The 23407-nt window shown below is 35.6% G+C and overlaps 2 protein-coding genes across 2 annotated transcripts in view; one reads left to right on the top strand and one right to left on the bottom strand.

Moving 5' to 3' along the window:
* The first annotated feature begins 245 nt into the window (after positions 1-245).
* On the top strand, positions 246-4416 carry eif6 (eukaryotic translation initiation factor 6). The gene is made up of 7 exons (XM_055212746.2): positions 246-391; positions 816-956; positions 1054-1139; positions 1419-1594; positions 3506-3682; positions 3764-3945; positions 4035-4416. Exons 2-7 carry the CDS (start codon positions 850-852, stop codon positions 4042-4044), a joined length of 738 nt encoding a protein of 245 aa, XP_055068721.2. The 5' UTR covers positions 246-391; positions 816-849; the 3' UTR covers positions 4045-4416.
* Positions 4415-23407, bottom strand: part of esyt1b (extended synaptotagmin-like protein 1b) — a 42551-nt gene continuing 23558 nt past the window's right edge. The window contains exons 25-52 of the mRNA XM_073870483.1: positions 23249-23395; positions 21294-21400; positions 21058-21202; positions 20794-20970; positions 20149-20231; positions 20001-20049; positions 19524-19613; positions 18324-18419; positions 18159-18230; positions 17988-18074; positions 17617-17763; positions 15463-15626; positions 15237-15357; positions 15010-15131; positions 14779-14884; positions 14521-14697; positions 13038-13120; positions 12572-12620; positions 12405-12494; positions 12230-12325; positions 12074-12145; positions 11899-11985; positions 10740-10886; positions 10440-10577; positions 8521-8654; positions 7243-7351; positions 7084-7133; positions 4415-5364 (exon numbers count right to left, since the gene is read on the bottom strand). Coding sequence (XP_073726584.1) covers positions 5340-5364; positions 7084-7133; positions 7243-7351; positions 8521-8654; positions 10440-10577; positions 10740-10886; positions 11899-11985; positions 12074-12145; positions 12230-12325; positions 12405-12494; positions 12572-12620; positions 13038-13120; positions 14521-14697; positions 14779-14884; positions 15010-15131; positions 15237-15357; positions 15463-15626; positions 17617-17763; positions 17988-18074; positions 18159-18230; positions 18324-18419; positions 19524-19613; positions 20001-20049; positions 20149-20231; positions 20794-20970; positions 21058-21202; positions 21294-21400; positions 23249-23395 — 2970 coding nt within the window. The 3' untranslated portion in view covers positions 4415-5339. The remainder of the gene's footprint in view (positions 5365-7083; positions 7134-7242; positions 7352-8520; positions 8655-10439; positions 10578-10739; positions 10887-11898; positions 11986-12073; positions 12146-12229; positions 12326-12404; positions 12495-12571; positions 12621-13037; positions 13121-14520; positions 14698-14778; positions 14885-15009; positions 15132-15236; positions 15358-15462; positions 15627-17616; positions 17764-17987; positions 18075-18158; positions 18231-18323; positions 18420-19523; positions 19614-20000; positions 20050-20148; positions 20232-20793; positions 20971-21057; positions 21203-21293; positions 21401-23248; positions 23396-23407) is intronic.

Below are 23407 nucleotides of genomic sequence, written 5' to 3'. Positions count from 1 at the left end.
GATATTGGATCCCCAACCTTTCAAAGTCTGTTAAATGCGTTTTGTTTTAAATCCAACTTAATGTTGTTTCTAATGCAGCTGCCAAAAGAAAACATTTTTAATGCAGTTGTTCAAGGACCAAAAACTAAAGTTTTGTTTAACTGTATTTATATTTATGACTATGAAGTTTAAAAAAATGTTTGTTAAGTAAGAAAATGGTAGTAAAACTAATGAAACATTTTCTAAACAGAGAAAAGTAGAATAAACAAAGGCAAGACCGTTTCCCATCACCAACTTCGGCTTTACGTACTACGTACCGAAGCGCGTTTACGTCACTCAGGACATTCAGGAAGTGAAGTGCAGTGGACACGTGGGTCTCGGATACCATCGCTTCTCAAAAGACTGACAATCGGTAAATGTGCTATTTTTATTTAACACCACTCACATGTGATCGTAAAATCATTACATTTACGACGTAGTGTATTTAGTTGTCATTTGTAACCACAAAGTTATTCGCAAGTAAAGCGAGAGAGACTTAAAATAACATAAATATTAGCCGAAGGCTAACTAACGGTACTACTGCTAAATGTCATTTAAGTTACGTTAAGCGTAAAACTCTCAGTATCTGGTTAGTTTGATCATTTAAACTTTGGTTAGATTAGGTCACACGTTGTTAAACAAATCAGAATATTCATCTAGTCTGACTGTCATTTTACATGCGTGAACCATGTATAATATATGATGTAGGATAGTGAAGTTCATGTTTTTGTACCTCAAACAAAAGTTACTCAATACACACTTATTAAGATCTCACTATAAATGTTGTTTCCCAACAGAATCTGTGGCTAATATCGGTTAAATATCCAAAACATGGCAGTCCGAGCATCATTTGAGAAGAACAATGAAATTGGCTGCTTTGCCAAGCTCACAAACACATACTGCTTGGTTGCGATTGGCGGCTCTGAAAACTTTTACAGGTGAGTGTTAAGAGATAAATGTGTGTAGTATCAAATTTATGGAGTTATGATGGTCTTATAAAGTAACCTCATGTGAATAATTTCATTTTTTTGTCAGTGTCTTTGAAGGAGAGTTATCAGAAACAATACCCGTTGTCCATGCGTCTATAGCAGGATGTCGTATTATTGGCAGAATGTGTGTGGGTAAGAAATTTCCTAACTTATAATATAATACATTTGATAAATAAGATCTCTACAGTGTTCTTAAAATGCTTACAAGTATTACATTTAGGATACCAAATCATGAAAGTATGACACAGATAAGGTTCCAGGACCTCATATGGAGGCAGATTTAAATGACTGAAATGTCATGCTAGTTCATATCAGGCCTCCTCTCTTTATTTGTGTCGTCATGTGCATAATAGATGGTGAGTGTCTATGCAATATTAAGGCTGTTTTGGCTGACACGTCTTCATTTGGCAGGAAATCGTCATGGTCTTCTGGTGCCTAACAACACAACGGATCAGGAATTACAGCACATTAGAAACAGCTTGCCAGATTCACTCCGGATTCAAAGGGTAGAAGAGCGTCTCTCCGCGCTGGGAAACGTCATTGCTTGTAACGATTACGTTGCTCTGGTTCATCCGGATCTAGACAGAGTAAGACGCTGTTCTCTCCAAACAGTTTACATCTTTATATGGTGGTCATATGGTAGTCTCTGGGGCTGCACAATATATCTCAATATATTGCAATGTGCGCATCTACAGGAGTCGTCTTTTTTTCTAAAGGAAAACTATTTTGAATGCCTTTGACATTTTTACACTATATGAAAACGGGGTTAAATTCAGGGAGAAATCACAGATTTAAAGGATTACTCCACTTTCTTAAAAAGTTTTTTAAGAAAAACATTCCATGATAAGGGTCTTATCTAGCAAAACTATCGTCATTTTCAGCAAGAAAAAAAAACATGTACTTTTAAACCACAACTTCTGTTCTAGCTCTAGCCATGTGATGCTTCAGCGCGACCTCACGTAATGCGTAATAACGTCGAAAGGTCACACATATGCGAAACAACGTCCCCAGTGTTTACAAGTGTTGAGAAGAGGAGCGTTCAGACGTTGTTGTATGTTGAATGATACGACTTAATGTTTTTTGTGTCAGTTTATTATTTAAAATGGTCCGCAAATGGCTTATGTAACGTGTGCGCTTTCGATGTCGTTACGCATTACGCGAGGTCGCGCTGGTGCGTCACACAGCTGGTGCAAGACGAGAACTTGTGGTCTTAAAGTGCATATTTTTTATTTGTTTAGCCAAAAATGACAATCTTCATTTAGATAAGACCCTTATGCCTCATTTGGGATCGTTAAGAGCTCTTTGAAGCTGCGTTGAAACTGCAATTTTAAACCGTAAACCAAAACTGTAAACCGTTGCGGTCCAATAAAGTTTATTCAATTGAGAAAAATCCTGGAATGTTTTCCTCCCAAAACTTTATTTCTTCTCGACTGAACAAAGAAAGACATCAACATTTTGGATGACATGGAGGTGAGTAAATTATTGGGATTTCTTTTTTAAGAAAGTGGAGTAATCCTTAATAGCACTTCACCTCGCAAAAGACAAGATGGTAACAATTTATCAGTGACAAAAATGATTTGACAAGATGAGAAATTCAAAATCTCTAAAAAAAAAACCTTGATTTAAATTCATGCATCGGGTCAATGCGCATGGTGTATTTATGTTATTTTTATGCAATAAAAAATTAAATTTGCACCATTTTTATGAAAGTTAAGACTGAATGGACCTGAAAATGTCAAATGGTGTAACCGCCAGTTGCGCCAAACAATGAGAAATATTAAATATTTTATTCACGTTGATGGCATGTAAGCGTAATCATAAAAAAAAGAATTAATTTTAAAATATAATTTTATTAGTAATTTTTAAATGTAAATTTAATGCGTTTTTGTAATATTTGTCCGGACACATGCTGAAAAATATATAATCTTAAATAATAAATAATCTTTGACAAATTATGTAAATATTTATGTAAAAAATCATAATACACTAAACCAGATGATTATACTTTATTCCACATTTATTATGTATATTTATATTTTGATTAAAAAAAATACTAGTTACACCAATTGACACAGACCGGTTACACCATATTGACATTTTTGCAATTATCCCCCAAATATGCTTTCAAAATGAAATAAAACCAGAAATTTTAGACTTGGTCCTTAAAAAAGAGAATGTATGCAAGTAATATGCAAGTTTATTTTGAAATTTTAACCCATTTACATTTAATTGAACCATACAGACACAAAATAATTAACACCATGCCATTGACCCATGTAATACCATCAAACTATTTTCCTTATGTTGTCATCCCAGAGCTATACGAGAAATGTATTTCACATGTCACAATATACGCAGCACGGGGAAAATAATAATAAATAAATACAGCCAAGTCAGTATTGTGCAGCCCTAGCGATGTTTGAAATTATACATTTCTTTGAATGTTTTTTTTTACACTTTTTTTTCTATATTCATTTAAGTGCATTATTGTTTTACAGGAAACAGAAGAGATTTTGGCCGACACTTTAAAAGTGGAAGTTTTCCGACAGACGATCGCAGAACAGGTGCTTGTTGGTAGTTATTGCACCTTCAGTAACCAGGGAGGCCTGGTCCATCCGAAAACCTCCATAGAAGATCAAGATGAGCTTTCTTCACTCCTGCAAGTGCCTTTAGTAGTAAGTGATTTCTAATTAAATTAATTATTTTGGTGAAAAAATGTCTGCTGTGGTGTACTAATAAGTATTCTCATCTCTCAGTCCGGAACGGTGAATCGTGGCAGCGAGGTGATCGCTGCCGGTATGGTGGTGAATGACTGGTGTGCTTTCTGCGGATTGGACACTACGAGCACTGAGCTGTCGGTCATTGAAAGCATTTTCAGATTGAGTGAGACGCAGCCCAGTGCCATAGCTACTACTATGAGAGATTCACTTATTGACAGGTATACATTCACTCTTTTTTTTTGCAAAGACACAAACCTGTTGCTGTGTTTATGTTGTGTTAAAACCAAACTTTTTTTGTCTCTTACAGCCTCACATAAAACCGAAACAAGGATATTTGTGGGAATATGCCTGCAGATGACCTTGATGGTTTGAAGCTTGAATATATCTTCTTTGAGGAAGAAATGCACTCTTCATACCATGAGAAATGTCATCATTGTCATATTCATGTTTAAAGGGTTGTCAGTGTTTTTGTAGAAGGCTAAGACAAAACCCGTCTGTGTGAATGATGGCTTATTTTAACCAAATCATCAATCTTTAGACGTGGGTAAACAACATTATGTCCTTAAAGCGACACATTTTTTTCTGCACCATCACATAAACTTTGCATGATCATGCAAATTCCACAAAATGCTCTTATGTAGTACATTATACGTTTTGAATATAAATAAAAAGGCTTTTGACAACATGAAGGGGTCTGACATAAGATTTATTGCGCATTATCAATATGTGGCAGTACATGAACGGCATAGTGCAAGGAAACATGGTCAGGGTTTGATCTTTGGTGTTTTACCTTTTTTTGCATATATATGGCTAAAGCATGATTGCGTGTAATATAAAAACTGATTGTAACGTGCACACAAAGTGATGTGAAAAAATGTCTAAACGTAATAAATGAAACATAGGACCACTATATAAAGAACTTAAAGTAAATGTCAGTCAACAAATAAATGCAAAAAACTGATATACAAACACATGGCTTTTTGCTTTCGTTCTAGATCTGTGTAGCACAGATTTTGACAACCGGATTAACAAGCAGCATTAAAAATGGAACGAATTGTCATAGCGAACATTTTCTTGTCACTCGGATTTAAAATGTAACATGCCACAAACACTAGCATCAATAGTTTTGACAAAAAATGTCAGATTTTTGGCATTACAGAAGCGACACGAGACTCGTTGTGTGAACAGCAGCAAAAGTGCAAGACTATGATGTTGAAGATACACAAATAAGTAACCATAACTTGATGGTTTTAGATACCAGATAACTTTCTTACAGGCTTGTCTAAATAAAAACCACTTTACAGATAACATTGCTAAGTATTTCCAAACATCCTGCATGTATGACATCCATTTTCAGTAATATAAAAAAAGTGTCTTCAATATCAGAAGAATCATCCTGCATAAAACCCACATTAAAACAATAACCTGATACAGACTTACATAGCATTTATCCTCCATCATACTTGATTTGTCAATAATACTTCAACGATATGTTTACACCACCAAAATTTTCCATGTGAACTGGTCAGTCTAAAACTGCTGTGATAATAGGAGCCCTCGAAGCATCGCCAGGAATTTTGGTTAAGGGGAAGATCTCCGGTCAAGTGCTAGGTTAATTTTCTTCTTTCAGATCAAACCTGATAGAGAAAGAAAGGTTTCATTTATGTGAGAATGTTTTTCAGTTAAACAGATACTACAGAGAATAAATCATGCATCAATTGTCTGAGAGATTGTTGCTGCTGAAGATTAGGGTCTTGCGTAGCCAGAAATGGGAACCATGGCCACATTAAATGGCTAGGACCACCCAACAGGCCATATGATATGACTGACACGTAAAGCAACCAATCACGTTCCACTCTGCTAACTCTTTGACATGTTTTAAAGACTTTATGCCATGAACCTTGCACACTTTTCGGTAGTGATGGGCGATTTCGAAGCACTGCTTCATGAAGCCTCCAAACATTTACAAATCTTTTGCTTCGATTCAGTGGTCATGTGAATTTAGCAAACGAGGCTTCTTTACGTCATAACTGTTTCGAAAATCTGATGATTCACTACTAGGGGAGGAGTGGATCACAAATGACCAGTGTCTTATATGTTTAGGTGAACTCGGGTCAGTTTTATTAGGCAAATTCATAAAACCTTCATCCTTCTGACTGATAACACTACTATTTTGCCTACTTCTTTTTTATAGACAGACTTAATGACAAACGTGCATAATTTAAAGGGAAGCTAGCGCTTAAAGGAAAACACCACAATTTTTTCTATGTTCTTATCTCAACCTAGACCAACCAATACACACCCATCCCCACTCAGTGCGTACACTTAATCTTTGTATATGGCGTCATGAATATGTTAGCATCTAGCCCAGCCCCACCCATTCCCCCGGATCCAAACAGGGATGAACCCGGAAGCCACCAAACACTTTCATGCTTTCCCTATTTAAAGACTGTTACATGATAAGTATGGTGGCACAAAATAAAACATGGCGATTTTTTAGCGGATAAAAAATATACTTTATATTGTATGGCGGAATAGCACTTTGTGTGCAGCACTTCGACCTCGGGTAACTAAGTGCTCTTTCGCCACACAATAGTTTTCATTTTCACACAATCTGGTTTTATTTTGTGCCATCATACTTACTCGTGTAACTCCTCATGTAACTGTCTTTAAATAGGAAAAACATGGAAGTGTTTGGTGGTTTCTAAATTCATCCCTGTTTGGATCCTAAGGAATGAATGGGGCTAGGCTAAATGCCAACACATTCATGACGCGCTGTACAAAGATTAAGTGTACGCACTGAAAAAAGATAAGTATGCATTGATTCGTCCAAGTTGAGGCAAGAACATAGTAAAATATTGAAAAACTGTGGTGTTTTCCTTTAAATTATCTGTTTGCCCTAAATAGAACTTTAAACACAGAATACACTTGTACTTAATGGCTTAAGTTAAGTAATTTATTTTTTAAAATATACTTTTGGAAAAACCTTTGCAATTATTTTGTAAAAAGTATCAAATGTTTGACTTGTTTTTACAATGTTTTCACCAGCAGGTGGTGCCATATTTGGGTGTTGCGAATCAGTGAATCATTTTTCGAAGCAATTGGTTCAATTGATTCGAAGCATCGAAAAGCTTTGGTTCTCCCATTACTACTTTCCGGCTTTGTGTCGTTTTCAGACGGACCATTAAAAAGCGTGACACACGTCTCGCAGAAATCCTATATAATTCAACCAATCACAGGACGACTTTCGATACTGCTGAAGTGTTTCCAGAAAAGTGTGCCGTATGCATTAGACGTTCAGCTGATTCTGATACTAGGGTTCGAGTATGTTTGTGTCTTTTAGATGCATGACTTACCACTCAGTGACTCCAGACTGCAAGTCAATGTGTCCCAGGTCTATTTGCACCTATAAAAAATAAACAAACCAGCCGACATCAACATTGGATTAAACCTAGAAAGATAAGTTTTCTAATGCAACTTGTTCTCGATATAATGTTTTGTGCAGCTATACTGACCTGGCCAATCACGTCTTTGTCTCGATTCATGAAGGACGATGATGCGTTTTTCACACAGATGCTGAGCTCTCGCTGTTGAGCTTCATCCACGCTCAAGTCAAATTCAAACCTGGTGAAAAACATTTTACTGTAGTATCTGACCATAGGCTACGGCAAGACAATACATTAGAAAGTAAAACTTAATTAAATATATTTTTGAATTTGAAAATATATTTAGTTTTAACCTTCATATATTATATTCAGGTGGACCAAATACAATTATAATTTTACAACCCATACGGCAAAAAAAAAAATCCTGGCCAAAATATAAAAGTCTGTATAAATTGTATAAAGTATATGTATAAAATTATAGTATTTTTTGCAGTTCAAAAAATATTTAATTTTAATATTCTCAAACCTGTTGTTTACAGGTTTGTAATATACAATTTTTTTCTTACAATGCAATGTTAATATAAATGCTTTAAAATATATAGTCGGTTTCATCGGACACACGTGATACACGTCTGGATCCGAACTTTACTTCGGGTTTCGTTTTTTTAATGGTCTGGCTAGTTGCGAAACTGATCTATAGAACAAATGCCTCGTCGAAAAAAACAAATTTTTTTGTTTCCTAGGTCAGTGGTTCCCAAACTTTTTAAGCGTGCGGCCCCCCGTGTGTACGGTGCATTCCTTCGCGGCCCCCCCAAAGAAAATTTGTGACAAAAAACTGTTCTAAAACTCAATATTTTAATAAAAAAAAAAAAACATTAAATTATACAAAAAAGTAGTGCTTTTGGTTAGTAGCCTTATTTTTTTAGGTTTAATTACACAGAATTCATGATAAATTAATGTATTTCATAAAAGGTCATAAAACTGGGGCCCCCTGGCACCATCTCGCGGCCCCCAGTTTGAAAACCACTGTCCTAGGTAGTCTATGTGTTGTTTTTTTGCTTGTTATATAAATAAACTACGTTTAAAGAACTTTGTTGTTATTTATTCTTAGCGGAGTTTACCGGAAGTTCATGCGGACCGCGACAGACGCTTATTTTGTTACTGCTGAAACGGTCTATATTTATTTAAAAAATATATTTCAAAATATTAAAAAAAATTGTAAACACATTTCAAAATATATTTTAGTATACATATATGTTTTGATTTTAAAAAAATATATATTTAAAATTATATATAAAAATATATTTTTTGCCATATGGGAGGGTACATTTTGCTTGTACACATTGTACTTATTACAGCTTAATAAAACTTTGTTCTCTGTTATTCATGAACAAACTACAAACACACCTTTCATTGTATTCGGGGTTCAGGTTTTTCTTCTTCACACTGGTTTTTTTCTTGGTGGCTTTGTTTTTATCTGGCAACAGAATGAGTGAGACGTATGTGTCCAATCCATCCTTCGATGACGTAACCAGACCCCTAAACACACAAGCACACCAAAGCGTTCAACATCACCTCTGTAGCCAGCTGATAAACGAAATGAATACCTGCTGTCTTGTCACCTACTGAAATAGAATCAACGTAATCACGAATATCTGTGACGTACTGTCATTTATCACAGAAAATAATCTTCAGCTGACCCTTGAATCCATTTATAGTAATGCATTTACAGTGAAAGTCTAGGAGGACGAAGCGTTTAAAAGCAGAAATATGAAGCTTGTGTTTTCGTCAAAGCACTTACGTGAATTCTTACAGATAGTTACCTGATGTCCCTTCCCGTTAGTCTCACATAGATTCCGAGCAAAGGCAACCGGGTCAGCTGACATGAGTCAAAGGATCAAATATCAAAACTTTGCACAGATGGAGATGGTGATTGTATCACACCACCCTCATGCTAACACGTTGAAATGTTATGGATATTCTTACGAAACTGTATGATAGGTTCAGTCCCTGGTAAGTTTGTTTTTGTTTTCGAATGATCTGTCCTTTTAACTCATTCCCCCCCAGACATTTTTTTTTGAAAAGTTGCCTGGCAGCATTTTTTGTGATTTTCACAAATCTGTTTCAAAAAATGCCTTGCAGGAAAATTTTCTTTTAAAAATATATAAATTTACAAATATATCAAATGAAAAAACAGATCATCTGCTTTCAAACAAACAATAAGCAAACAAACAAAACGGGGAAATTTTTTTTTTTACTGCTTATAAACTAAAAATATGGGTATTTTTCTTTAAAATATATATTTTTCTAGCAAAAAGTTGAAATAATAGCATTTTTATGAAGGAATTTTGTTAGACATCAGATTCAGAATGATTATCAAAAAATACATAGAGTTTAAATTTAGTATATAACATTTTGGCTTCAGTTTTTCATAAATTGGGTAATAAAGCGCGGCATTGGAGATTAACATAAAAATTAATCAGGAACACGTTTTTTTTTATTCAAATGTTTTCTCTTAATTGACGAGATAACTTGTTAATAGCGGGGAAAGAGTTAAGTTATATTTAACCAAGATTATTCATTTAAAGCTGTCATCCGTAACGTTTGCCCCTTTATCGCCATCTCTGTTTGAAACACAAACTGCAAGTTGCTTAACTGAGTTATTTTCTTTACACGGGTTAAAGGAATAGTTCACAACTAAAGCATTTATTTTTAAAGGGCGTTTGACTTCATCTTTGCACATTCGACTTGTAAACACTGGATCTGTATTTTCGCCTCCGCCAAGCGAGACCTTTTCTTTCACTACGTAATGTGTGAAGTTGTGGGCGAGCATCGCAGAGCTAGTAAAATGAGTATTTGTGGTTAAAAAGTATATTTTACACATTTTGAAAACGTTCAATCGTTTCACTAGATAAGACCCTGATTCCTCGGCTGGAGCCCTTCGAAGTTGCAGTAAAACTGCAATTTGGACCTGTAACCGTTACACCCCATTGATGTGCACTATATAGAGAAAAATCCTGGAATGTCTAATTTCTTTTCGAGTGTGGAAAGAAAGACATAAGCATCTTGGATGACGTGGGGGGGGGTGAGTAAATTATCATGAAATTTTTGTTTTAAAGTGAACTACTCTATTTCTGTGCAAATCATACTGATAGCTCAAATTATAAATCATCATTATAGGCTAAACGTTGAGAATCAGGGTGAGGTAAGGAAACAGTTTACATCATTCATTTTGTAGTATTTGCCCAATAACCAAGTAACGGATCACAGCTTTAAATTAATATGAACACTATTAGAAAAGCTTTAGTATGAGTAACCAGACCCCTGCATGCATGAATGATCACAGCCAGCTTTTTCTGGAAAGAGACGGAAATCTTAATCTGTCCTGTTGTGGCTGCCTGCTTGTTGCTCAGCACAGGACCTAAACCCATGGCTACTAAGGCGGCCATCTTGGAATCCAAGATCTAGAAGAAAAAATAACATTCATTGTATTCATAACAAAACATATAAGTTCTCAAAATGTTTGTTAAAATCTTATATTTGAGTGGCTAAAATGTATTTCTGTGCTTTAATGGTTTGTTTGAGATACAATTTGAAAGTGTCGAAAATTTTTTGAAGTGTCGAACCTTCAGTTGCGCCCTAAGCAGAATCTGACTCTGTGGTAAAGCTCCATCCAGATTCAGCCATTGGTCCATCAGCAGCTCTGGCTTTTTAAGCAGCTCTCTTATTGGTAGAACCAAAGAGCCAATCGGTTGATCCCAGGCACTTGAAAGCTGTATTTAAAGTATTAAAAATTAACATTAACAAGTTATAACAATTCACATGAACACAAATTTAACAGCTATGCAAGCTTGATTCGACAACGGCTTATTGTTTAGTTTTTTTTAATGGTTTACATTTCATTTTTGGTGTAGTCACCACAAAAATCGTAACTGACATTTTTTTTTTAAATGATATATCTGTACACTTCATTTAAATTCATGTGCACTCACAATCTTTAATCAAAAACGTTAATTACAAATTCTCATTACAAAAGGCGTTTCACTCGGATATACGTCAAAATGGGGAAATAAAGACAATCCCAACTTCCATTTCAAGCCGACTATAAATTATTTTTGGTGTTCCTGAAGTTCAACGTTTCCCAAACAGTGGTTCGCAAACCAGGAATTGCAAAGGGTTTATGAGTTGATAAAAAAACTATTAATTCTAATTAAATTAAAAAAAATGTCAACACAAAAATACAAAAATGTGCTATAAAATTATTAAACTATTTACTTGATTTTGGGACTTTAGCTTGTCCATTAGTCCATATACCCTTTTCATCTCCGTGCGTGCCCTAACTTTGTCCGACACACCCATCGCTAGCCTAGCTTAGCACAAAGACTGGAAGTAAATGGCTTCAGCTAGCATTTCGTCACGTATTGGGAGCAGTATGCTAGCTGGAGCCATTTACTTCCAGTCTTTGTGCTAAGCTAGGCTAGCGGTGGGTGCGTCAGACAGAGATACGGCACACACAGAGATGAAAAAGGTAAGTATGGACTTGCCTGGGGGATACAGAGAATCAGCTAAAATCCCAAAAAGTCTGCGTGTTCCTTTAACATGTAAGAGGGTCCTTCAAGTAAATAATTTAAAAATTTTTTAAAAAACCCTTAATTGGTCAAGCATTGTGCTGTCACCGCAAAGGTTGTGGGTTTGATTCCCACTGTATAGCTTGAATGCACGGTGAGCTGACTTGTATAAAAGTGTCCAGCAACTGCGTAAATACAAATGTAAAAATATTCTCACCTTGATGATAAGAATGTCTTTTTTGGGGTCATGAACCAGGAATTGAAATGCTTCATTCCAGTGTGGAAATGCTGAACGTTCACACACCTTTCATTTACATCAGAAAGGACAAATCATGTTAGAAACAAGTGACAAACAATTCTGCATTATTATGATGATAAAAACAGTCACCTACCTGGGATTTATAAGTTGTTCCTCCAAGCACAAGTTCAGCTGCAGCTTTAGGTTCCTTTCCACTTTTCTTCAGCTGGACACACAAATACAATCAGTGTTTATTCAGGTTCAGCTTTACCAATAAAATAAATAACTAATGTGTGTGCATGTGACTCACAGGCAGTTCATGAGCCCTCTCCAAAAGAATAAACAGTAACCCTGCTGATGGAGTGGACTTATTCTGGTACGTCTGAGCACTTTGCATCTGCAGTACCTGATGAAGACAAGATCTTATAATCTGAGGCAAAGCTGAAATGCAACAAACAATCTCTGTGTTTAGATTTGCAACTCACTTGGTCCAGTTTATCAACTTGTGTTACAGTGGGCAGCCATTCCAGAACCAGATGGACTCGACCGTGTTTGATATCATTCAGAGTAAACCACTGAAAAGGACAAACCAGTGTTTAGCATTCCTACCATTTTTTAATAGAGTTATATAGCACAAACAAATAATACTCACTTCATCGTTATACTTGGACCTGATGATGTCACCAAGTTTTAGCTTGAACCTGGATAAACAATTATGATGATGAAGTCATAACATAAAATATACTTTATGTGAAATGTAGTATCTGAATCCTTATATTTATACTGTTTAAACAAAATAGAGCCAATTACAACCTTTAAGAGGGCCTACAACCTTAAAGGCGGGGTGCATGATTTAAAAAAAAAACACATTGGAAAAGGGAGTTGGCCTGACTACTAAAACACACTTGAAGCCAATCAGCAGTAAAGGGCGTGTCTATGTCTATTGACCGACATCGTATGTGTGAGGCGGTTTTTCTATTGGGGTAGGGTCGTGTTTGTTTAGGTGATTTCAAATGTCAACACTGGCTTTCAGAGATCATGCACCCCGCCTTTAAGTAGGCCTCCATTTCATTTTGAGATTTAATTTCATGATATATTGAGACTGTAGTTGTACTAACCTTCCAAGAAAATCATCCGAGTCTACGTCTTTATCATAGACCTCAAATTTCACCTCTAGATTATGATCTGGACTCAGAATCATCTAGTAAATAAAGTAAATAGTAAATAAAAATACTATACACCAGTAAACACTTTCAGTAATAATGATAAAAAATGACACCTGTGTAAATCTAAATTTTTGAATTTTTTTATTTTAAATTTGAATGCTAACCAGAACATTCTAGCATCCTCCATAAATGTTTATGTATTGGCTTGACAAAAGCTACGTTTCCATTAAGGATTTGCGTAAAACTTTAGCGTTATTTTCTAAATGTTGACAAAAAACTATGATGGCGTTTCCATTGACCGATATCATGCGACTAAAACGTAACTTTGTTGTTTCGCCATAAGTCATTCCAAAAACCAAGACGACGGGTGTGTTCGACTTTTTTTGTAAGCATACAGAGCAATCGACTCCCGAATAATTCTTGTGGTATTTTGACGATGCGCTTGTTGGTTCTTGTGACGTCACATGAAGTCAACTTTTTTGTCTTGTTGTCCAACTAAACATGGCGCACCATTTTAAAAGGATGATCATGTGACTTTTACGCACATCAGGTGACCTGGAAATGCGAAAAAAAAACTTTCCATTGCAGTTTTGCGATATATTCTTTTTTGAATTGCGTGAAAAAACACCTCATCTGGGCGTAAAAACTTTTTGTGATATATGAGGATATATGCAAGTTTATGCGAAATGGTCATGATTTAAGGGTAATGGAAACGCAGCTACTGTGGTCAACAATATTTTAGGGCTGGCAAAAAATATAAATTCTCCAATTTTTTGATCTTTAATTTAACGAAACAATACCGATCTAGGAAATCTCTGAATCGATTCTTAATGTGCATGCTTTGCTTCGGAATATTATGTGAATATTATCTGTACTTTGCATCTCATCCTGAAGATGTCGCCAAAACAGACGATCAGGAGGTCACGGTAGCCGATTAAAGCCAGCAGCGGTGAAAAGTCTCAAGATGAGGTCGACAAAATTTTCACATATGCAAAACTTTATGGGCCTGTTTTAAACTTCGAAAAAAATGTATACAGTGTTGTGCATTGTTCAGTTTGTGCACCTGAATAGTATGCACATATTTATGACTTCTTGTTACAATGTTTATTACTCAATATTTGTTAAGAGTAAAAAGTAATTAAACATTGTGTGGGGCTATTGCTAATATAAATGTGTATTTCAGTGATACTGTATAGCAAAGTGGGAGGGTTTGAGCTACCAGCATTACATTTAAATATGGATTTCATGTCTGAAATGTTGTAATGAAATATTGATAACTAATTAATATTGAAACGCCAACTTTGTCGCAATACCCAGCCCTACTATATATGGACGTTTTGCCTGCTTTTAAGTATTCCTAAATGCAGAAGATTTGGAAATCCGATTGCTTCCTCATACCAACATAAGATCTGATCACACTTTAAGATGACCCTACCTCATACATCTCATTCCAGGTGGGGTTGAGGTTCTCCTTGATCACGTGACTCTTAAAGGTTGTATCTCCGATTTGGATCTTGACATAGGGGTCGCTTTTCCCCTTCACCATTCCACCCATCAGATTGTCCTTGGCAACCAGATCCTGAGCTTCCAGAAGATGGATACGCAGCACCCCCTTGGGCGAGATATTGATGTTTACACTTATCTGTGTATGTAACCATAAGTGCATCAGTTTAATCATAAAACATATTCTGACCTTGGTGCCAAAGCTGGGGTCATGGGTAGTTTTTTGGGGTCGTACGTCTGTGGAACTAGTGACCTTTGGTTCCTCTACAGAAGTAGGGGAAGGTTTTTTATGTGATCTGTATGACAAACAAAGGCACACATCAATCAGGGTTTATATGATTATAACCTACTGTTAATGTTTAAAAATATAATTGTTCAAATCGAACTGAATAAAGCAAAAACAGATTAATCAATAACCCACTGTTTATCTGATTCCCGTTGCTCTTCGAAAGCTGTTGCTTCTGATCCAGATGTTTTGAGCGGTCCTGTCACGTGAACCGGTCCACCAACAGTGGAAGTGGAATCAGGGACTTTGCTAAGATCCTGTAAATAAAAACAAAATAAATTTTACATGCAAGAATTATAAGAAAAAGTTTAGCTTCTGTGGCTTTTCCAGATTAGCAAAACATAATACACACGAAAACGAACCTCAGTGTCAGGTTTTGTTTTAGGTGCAGATGGTATCAGATCATCGATGACTTTATGTTTCGGATGTTCTTCAGGCACAGACACAGTGACCGGTAATGTGGAGGCTGCTAGTTCACTGAGCCTGTTGTTCACAGATGCACAACCTTGTTTAGGTCTCGAAACTAAACTATAATAGAAAGTAAAGTAGAATATATAACAGACTAGATTGGTAACACAATAATCTCACCCTTTTTTTGGCTCGGTCTTCTTCTCAGTCATCTTACTGACTGCAGTCTGTGTTTGCTCAGCAATGATTGGCTGATTTCTCTCGTGGTCACCGCTAACAGAATGATCCTCTTTAGGAACAGACTTCTTCAGATGTACACTTGGATCCACCTTTGAGTCCAAAATCTGATAAAAATACCAATAAAGTAAAACATTTTAGCCATTTGTTAATAATTTAGGGCAGGTGTTTTTCAAACTTTTTGTCGGCCGAACCCAATTGACCTGAATTATTTACTTGAAGTACCCCCTGAGATTTTAAGTCAATATTTCAATAATTTAATAGCACATTTGCATGTTTAACTTTTATTTTTCATCCGTTTTTATCAGTAGTATTTTACATAGTTATTGTTATTATTACCTGTTATTGAACCTTTACCTGTTAATTTTCTTTTATTAGTACATAAAACAAATCTGTCCCTTTTTACGTGAGTTCTTAGCATTCTTATATATTGTAGTGTTGTGTAATGATCACATGACATGCATTTAACTAAAGATAAAACAGTATGAAAATGTTAAATCACGGTTATAGTGACCAATATTACCACCACAGTTCTCAATATTATAATGGTTTTATAAATTTTTTTTTTTGAAATGTAAAAAAGTACTTATGCAAACCAAATTTTAAATGTATTTAACATTTAACTGCACTTTTGTTCGCATAAACATCAAATAAATAACATTAATATTAAATATGGCACAATCTTGACAAATCAGCAAGAAATCGGGTGTACTTTATGACCCAGAAGTAAAGCTGCATGACACCTGCGCTCACAGCAATCGCGGAAGAAACAATCAAGACTATAAGAAGCCTTAAACTCATCAGATCACATCATTTAATGGAAAACAAATAGAAAAGATGGATCTGTCTAATGCTGCGTTTACACCAGCCGCAGTAGAGGCGTCAAGCGCGAGTGATTTCAATGTTAATTCAATGTCTCGCGGCGCGGTAGATGCGATTCCGCCTCATTCGCGCATCTAGTTCCCGCGAATGCCGCTTTTCCACGGCAAACACGCAAGTTGAAAAATTTTAACTTTGGCGGAAAAACGCGCCACGTTAACCAATCCGGAGCTTCCTTTTGAAGTGACGTGATTACAGAAACGAGCTGAGTCGCAGAAGCCCCTCCCATGAAGCGAATTTCCGCGTAAATGTCTCAAAGACTAGAATTTCACGCGCGAATGAAGCGAGTACACTCAAACTGTTCAAGCGGCAAACTAGGCGCGGTAGACGCGATTTTGACGCATCAAACGTGGCTGGTGTAAACGCAGCATAAAGAAATATTAAGTAAATATGCGTCAGTACAAGTAGGTTTTCCTAAATGTGAAAATTTTTGGGATTTAAATTTAGTCAGTGAAGCACTGTCATCACATGGAAGCAGACATGACTGAATGTGTTTTTGTGAGTTTTCGGAGCCGTGACACTGGCACATTTAAACGGTCATTAAATGACGCTGTAAAAGTAATCATTGGACATTTTCATCACGGTTAACCATTAAACCGGTAATCATTACATTAAACAAATAAAATGTTTCTTTTTGTTAGTAAGTGTTTTGTTTAAAATTTTCATTTTAAAATGATTTATTTACATTTCATGAATTTATTATAAATCGACTAATTTTTCACCAACTCGCAAACCCCCTGCAATTCCCTACGAATCCCAGTTTGAAAACGCTGCCCTAGGGTCCTTATAAATATTTGTGTTAATACTTGCTGGGGTTGATATGTTAAACTTTTGACATTCATGTTAAACTTCTCTTGATGTTTTAAAAACTGCATTACTATTTGCAAAAGCCTTGTTAAAGGTGCATCGTGTAACTTTTAGAAGGATCTCTTGAATGAAATGCAATATACAATATATATAACTATGTTATCAGTGGTGTATAAAGACCTTACAAAATAAACTGTATTTTTTTATTAACTTAAAATAAGTCGCCATTTTGCTCCGCCATGTTTCTACAGTAGCCCTAGGTGGACAAACTGCTATACAGAGCGTGTTTTGTCATTACGTCATCTTAGACAATGACATATTTGTCCTGCGGTGGCTACCGTAGCTTCACTATGTGTTTCAAAATGGAGGATGATTAAACTTTATTTAAATAAAAAGTCATTAAAGCTTCACCTTAAGTTGTGCCCTCAGCAAAACTTCACTTTCAGGATCTGCGCCATCCAATTTGAGCCACTGGTCCATCAGAAGGTCTGGATTTGAAAGCACTTCTCTGATTGGTAAAACCAAAGATCCCAAAGGCTGCTCCCAAGCACTTGAAAACTGATGGGGAGCCATAAGACGATCATTGTTTTCATCATTTGTAAACACATTTAGTCTATTTTTAATGCTCCTGCAATGTGATGATGAACACATTTTTAAAGATGTAGTGGCTCATTATATTAAGTTACAAAGGCTGTTTTAGATGGAGTACAACACATCAGCTTTTCAAAGCTATGTACAGTTTAATATTAACTGCACATAAATAAACATCTAATCTCTTTTACCTTTACAATAAGAATCTCTTTTTCAGGGTCATGAACCATGAAGTGAAATTTTTCACTCCACTGAGGAGCAGTCGAGCGCTCACAGACCTTCAGAGAAGAGAGAACAGAACGTCCTTAAGGGCCAAAAGTAAACACACATTCTTCACCTCATTGAAAAGCACTAAATCACACCTTGGTTTTATGGGAAATGTCACCGAGAACCAGCTCTGCCGCTGCCTTGGGCTCCTTTCCGCTCTTTTTCATCTGCACATGGAATTGAATTTGAAAATGACATTGGGAAATGTTTAGCAGTATGTAAAATTATTTTGTGGTTGTATGTGTGTTTAAGAGATGTACCGGCAGGGCGTGTGCTCTCTCGATGAGGATGTAAAGCAACGCTGCTGTTGGGACAGATTTGTTCAGGTATGAATGTGCTGACTGCAACTGTAGAGCCTAAAAACAAGCAAATAATATAGTCAGTCAAGTAAACATGGCCTCCCAATACTGGGAGGTAAAAACCATTAAAGGATTAGTCCATTTTCTTAAAAACCCACCAAAACTCACCACCATGACATCCAAAATGTTGATGTCTGTCTTTGTTCAGTCGAGAAGAAATTATGTTTTTGGAGGAAAACATTCCAGGATTTTTCTCATTTTAATGGACTTTAATGGACCCCAACACATAACACTTAACTCAACACTTAACAGTTTTTTCAAGGTCGTTTCAAAGGACTCTAAACGATCCCAAACTAAGCATGAGGGTCTTATCTAGCGAAACGATTGTCATTTTTTGAAAAGAAAAATAAAAAATATGCACTTTTAAACCACAATTTTTCATCTACCTCCGGCTCGACCTCACGCGATACTACCACGTCAAGAGGTCACGGATGATGTATGCGAAACTACGCCCCAGTGTTTACAAGTGTGGAGAAAGAGGACCGTTCCGACGTTGTTGTATGTGGAATGATACTAATTAATATCTTTGTGTCAGTTTATTGTTTAAAATGGTCCGCAAATTTCACTACGCAATTACATGAGGTCGTGCTGGTGCGTCACAGGACCGGAAATAGACGAGAAGTTGTGGTTTAAAAGTGCATATTTTTTTATTTTTCTTGGCAAAAAGTTTCGCTAGATAAGACCCTTATGCCTCGTTTGGGATTGTTTAGACTCCTTTGAAAAAATTTTAAGTATTGAGTTAAGTGTTAAGTGTTGGGGTCCATTAAAGTCCATTAAAATTAGAAAAATCCTGGAATGTTTTTCTCAAAAAACATAATTTCTTCTCGACTGAACAAAGAAAGACATCAACATTTTGGATGACATGAGGGTGAGTAAATAATCTGGATTTTTTTTTAAGAAAATGAACTAATCCTTTAAATTATATATTGCTAATTTTTGATGTAACTCTTTTGGTAGAGTTAAAGCGCAAAAGCATAGGTTCAATTCCTATGCAACACACATACTAATAAAATGCACCTTGAATGCACTGTAATATAAGTTCCTTTAGCTAGATGCGTCTCCCAAATCCGTAAATGTAAATTTTTAACAATTAACACTGACCTTCTGTAGTCTATCAGCTTTGGTTACGGTGGGCAGCCATTCCAGAATCAAATGAACACGGCCATGTTTGACATCACTCAGAGTAAACCACTAAAAGAGTAAAAACAGCATCATTATGTAAGGAATAATTGACTCCGGGCCATTGAATTATAAGAAAATAATGCACACCAAGGTGGTAATGCGGCACGACGCGAAGCGGAGTGCTGTTACACCACGGGTGTGCATTATTTTCAAATAGTTCAGAGGACCGGAGTCAATTATTCCGCTTATACCACGGTTACCACAAACATTGCTCTGGTGCCTATTTTTAAGACATTTGAAAAGATAGGTGTGCGGTTTACAGAAAAATAATCAACACCCATAGAACATTTCTCAGCCAATCAGAATGCAGCATTCAACAGACCCGTGGTATAAATACCGGTAGTGTATGTACTAAAACACCAATCAACAAAACTCAATTAGCAGAGGATAAGTCACCTGATCCAAAAACTGAGATCGAATGATGTCCTGTACGCTTATCTTCAACCTATAAAAAAATTTATTCATTCATTCATAGGTTACTTAAATAAATAAATGTAAAGGTACACATGAAATAGAGATGTTTAATTGCGTTTGCTTGACATACCTTCCTAAAAAGTCATCCTTATCCATGTCTTTATCAAAGACCTCCACAAAGACATCAGAAGTCGAATCCGAGGGCAAAACCAGCTGGAATAACATTAGAAGCAAGCATGTTAGGATTTCTGCCAATACCTTTAAATAAGTAGCCGATTTAAAGGGCACCTATTATACAAAATCCACTTTTACAAGTTGTTTGGACCTAAATGTGAGTTGGCAGTATATTCACCCACTACTTCTTTTGTATTCCCCATTAATAGACCTGTCATTTTTATTCTCTTAGCAATGTGATGTCACACTGCTAAAGCCCCGCCCACGGCCACTTACTGACAGTCCTCTACTAACATAGTTTTTACCCTCAGCAAATTGTACGTTGACCGCTATATCAGCAAAATCAGATCTATTTTAACAAAAAAAAACCTTAATGTCTCTTTAACTAAGAGAGTGAGGAGCAGTAGCTAATTTGCATTTAAAGGTACAGACACGCAAACACTGCATTTTTGTTTCCACCCAAATAGGGGTTTTGGACATGCTATAATAAATGATATGTCAGGTATTTTGATGCTAGGCACACCTGTGACTTATATTACATGTTGTAAAAAATGGGCATAATATGTGCCCTTTAAAAGTAGATTTGAGGACCTTCGCCTACCTCATACATTTCGTTCCAGGTAGGGTTGAGATTCTCCTTGATCACATGACTCTTAAAAGTTGCGTTTCCGATTTGGATCTTGACATAGGGGTCGCTTTTCCCCTTCACCATTCCGCCCATCATGTTGTCCTTGGCAACCAGATCTTCAGCCTCCAGCAGGTGGAGACGGAGCATTCCCTGCAAAAAAAAAATTGTACGCACATTGCTATGTGTGTTTGGATTACATTTTATTGTTGGGTGAGCAATTCCTTTGTTTGTTCTCACCTCAGTACCAAAGCTGGGGTCAGGGCTGGTTTGCAAAGGTCGAAGGTCTTCTACACTGGATACCTCTGTGACTTTCTCTTCTTCTGGGACTGATGCAGAGGAAGTCACGGTGACAGGAGATTCTGGGACTTTCTCATCACTAGACCTACAATGTAACACAGATGAAAATATAAACACAATTATGACACTGAAGGTGCTGGGTTTCACCCCCTGATGGTTTTAGATAAATCTCTCACTTCTGCACCAACTCCTCCTCCGGTTTTCTTTTGATGCTGGAGGTTCCTGGACGTTTCGTCATCTCACTCTGGTCCACAAGTCTCTCTGTCTCCTTAGGGCAAAGAATCTACCAGACAAATAACAGTGTGTCAAAGGGAAAGTTTACTTAAAAACAAAGATTTACAATCAATTTATTCAATAGAACAGAAAAGATTTTTAGCTGAAACCATGATTCTTAAAACAGACCACTGGGATTGCTTTTGGGTTGCACGTATCTGGAAATTATTGTTTGATTAGCCTTAAAATTGCACAATTTAACTTTTAAAAAATAAAATGTCCAATGGAAATGCAGAAACTCCAATATACCATATAGTAAAGTTTATACGGTCACATGGGGTGTTTTTAGGCAATTCAAAAAAGAAATATCCCAAAATATTTGCAAAATGCAATGTTTTTTACACATTTACACATCACCTGACCTGCGTAAAAGTCACATTATCATTCTATAAAGGTGCAAAATCATCACCCCTTATCTTTTGGAAACTAAAACACTTTTATTTTTCACATGGTATTTGTTCCAGAGGCCAATTTAGTTGCTAACCAGACCAATAAACAAGCACGTACCGGACGTTAACCTTGGGCCAGGCGCATAACCGCGACAATGCACGTGCATCCGATGAAACTGTCTATATGTAAACCTACTAGCATCTGTCTCCATGATTTTTGGAATGACTTATTGAGGAAAAAATATTTTAGTCGCATAACACTGGTTAATGGAGACATCGTCATTTCGCAATAGTTTATTTACCAACATTTCGAAAATATTGCAAAAGGTCTGCGCAAATCTGTAATGGAAATTTAGGATTATGTCACCTACATCTTGGATGGCTTATGTGTGAATAAATAAAAAACACATTTATGGTGAACTATAAATTTATGCTTTGTAATGCAAAACATTACTAAGGGTAAGTTCATCAAGACATAAAAATAGTAAGAATATTTTGATAACCTAGTTTCAATTTGACAGAAACTCTTACAAGAACGTGGTAAACTTTGGTTCATTTATTATTACACTTAATAGTCGCAATGAAATCAAAATGAAAAAGTGTAATTTGTTTTGGAATATTGTGCGGTTTTTTTAAATGACTAAAAATTCATTATTATTTTTTTTTTATTCATTATTATTATTTTTTTTAATCATTATTATTATTTTTTTTAAAATTCATTATTATTTTTTTTAAATCATTATAATTATTTTAAAATTCATTATTCTTTTAAAGAAATTCATTTTTATTATTTGTTTAAATTCATTATTATTATTATTATTGTTTAATTCATTTTTTTTTTAATTAATGGTTTTTTAATTTATTATTAATTTTTTTTAAATGCATAATTTTTTTTAATTCATTATTATTTTTTAAATTTATTATTATTATTTTTTTTTAATTCATTATTATTATTTTTAATTCATTGTTTTTTAATTCATTATTATTATTATTTTTAAATACATTATTATATTTTTTTATTCATTTTTTTAAATGCATAATTTTTTTTAAATTCATTATTATTTTTTAAATTAATTATTTATTTATTTTTTAATTCATTATTATTTTTTTTTAATTCATGTGCCCTCATAATCTCCTCCCCTCCTCAAAACGATCTCTCTTTACTTCCGGTCATATGGTATGGTGGGGTCCGGAAAAAGATCGCAGCAATTAGCAAATAGCAACATGACCCAACAAAAAAGACGAGCGTTACTTCTATTTCATGGTGACTTTAACTTTAGCAGGTTACTCATTTAAAATGACCTTTTAAGTTAAAACATGATAAAACAAACAACACTATTTATGTTTTGAATTACATAAGGGAAAGTAAATGACAGCAGAACTTTCCCTGGTGTAAATCTATTTAATAGTGAGTTCCTATGTCATCACACATGAGAGATAAAATGTTCAACAATGTGTTTGTGTTTCACCTTGAGTTGAGCTCTGAGCAGAATCTGACTGTCAGGCAAAGCTCCGTCCAGATTCAGCCACTGGTCCAGAATCAGATCCGGTTCAGAGAGAAGCTCTTTGATCGGAATCACCACAGATCCCAGAGATATATCCCAACAGTGGGATATCTGGAGATAAAA

The sequence above is a fragment of the Misgurnus anguillicaudatus genome, chromosome 8 (genome assembly GCF_027580225.2).
Source record: "Misgurnus anguillicaudatus chromosome 8, ASM2758022v2, whole genome shotgun sequence".
Taxonomy (NCBI): Eukaryota; Metazoa; Chordata; class Actinopteri; order Cypriniformes; family Cobitidae; genus Misgurnus; species Misgurnus anguillicaudatus.
The sequence above is the reverse complement of the archived record's forward strand: the minus strand, read 5'-3'. Positions and strand labels throughout refer to the sequence as shown.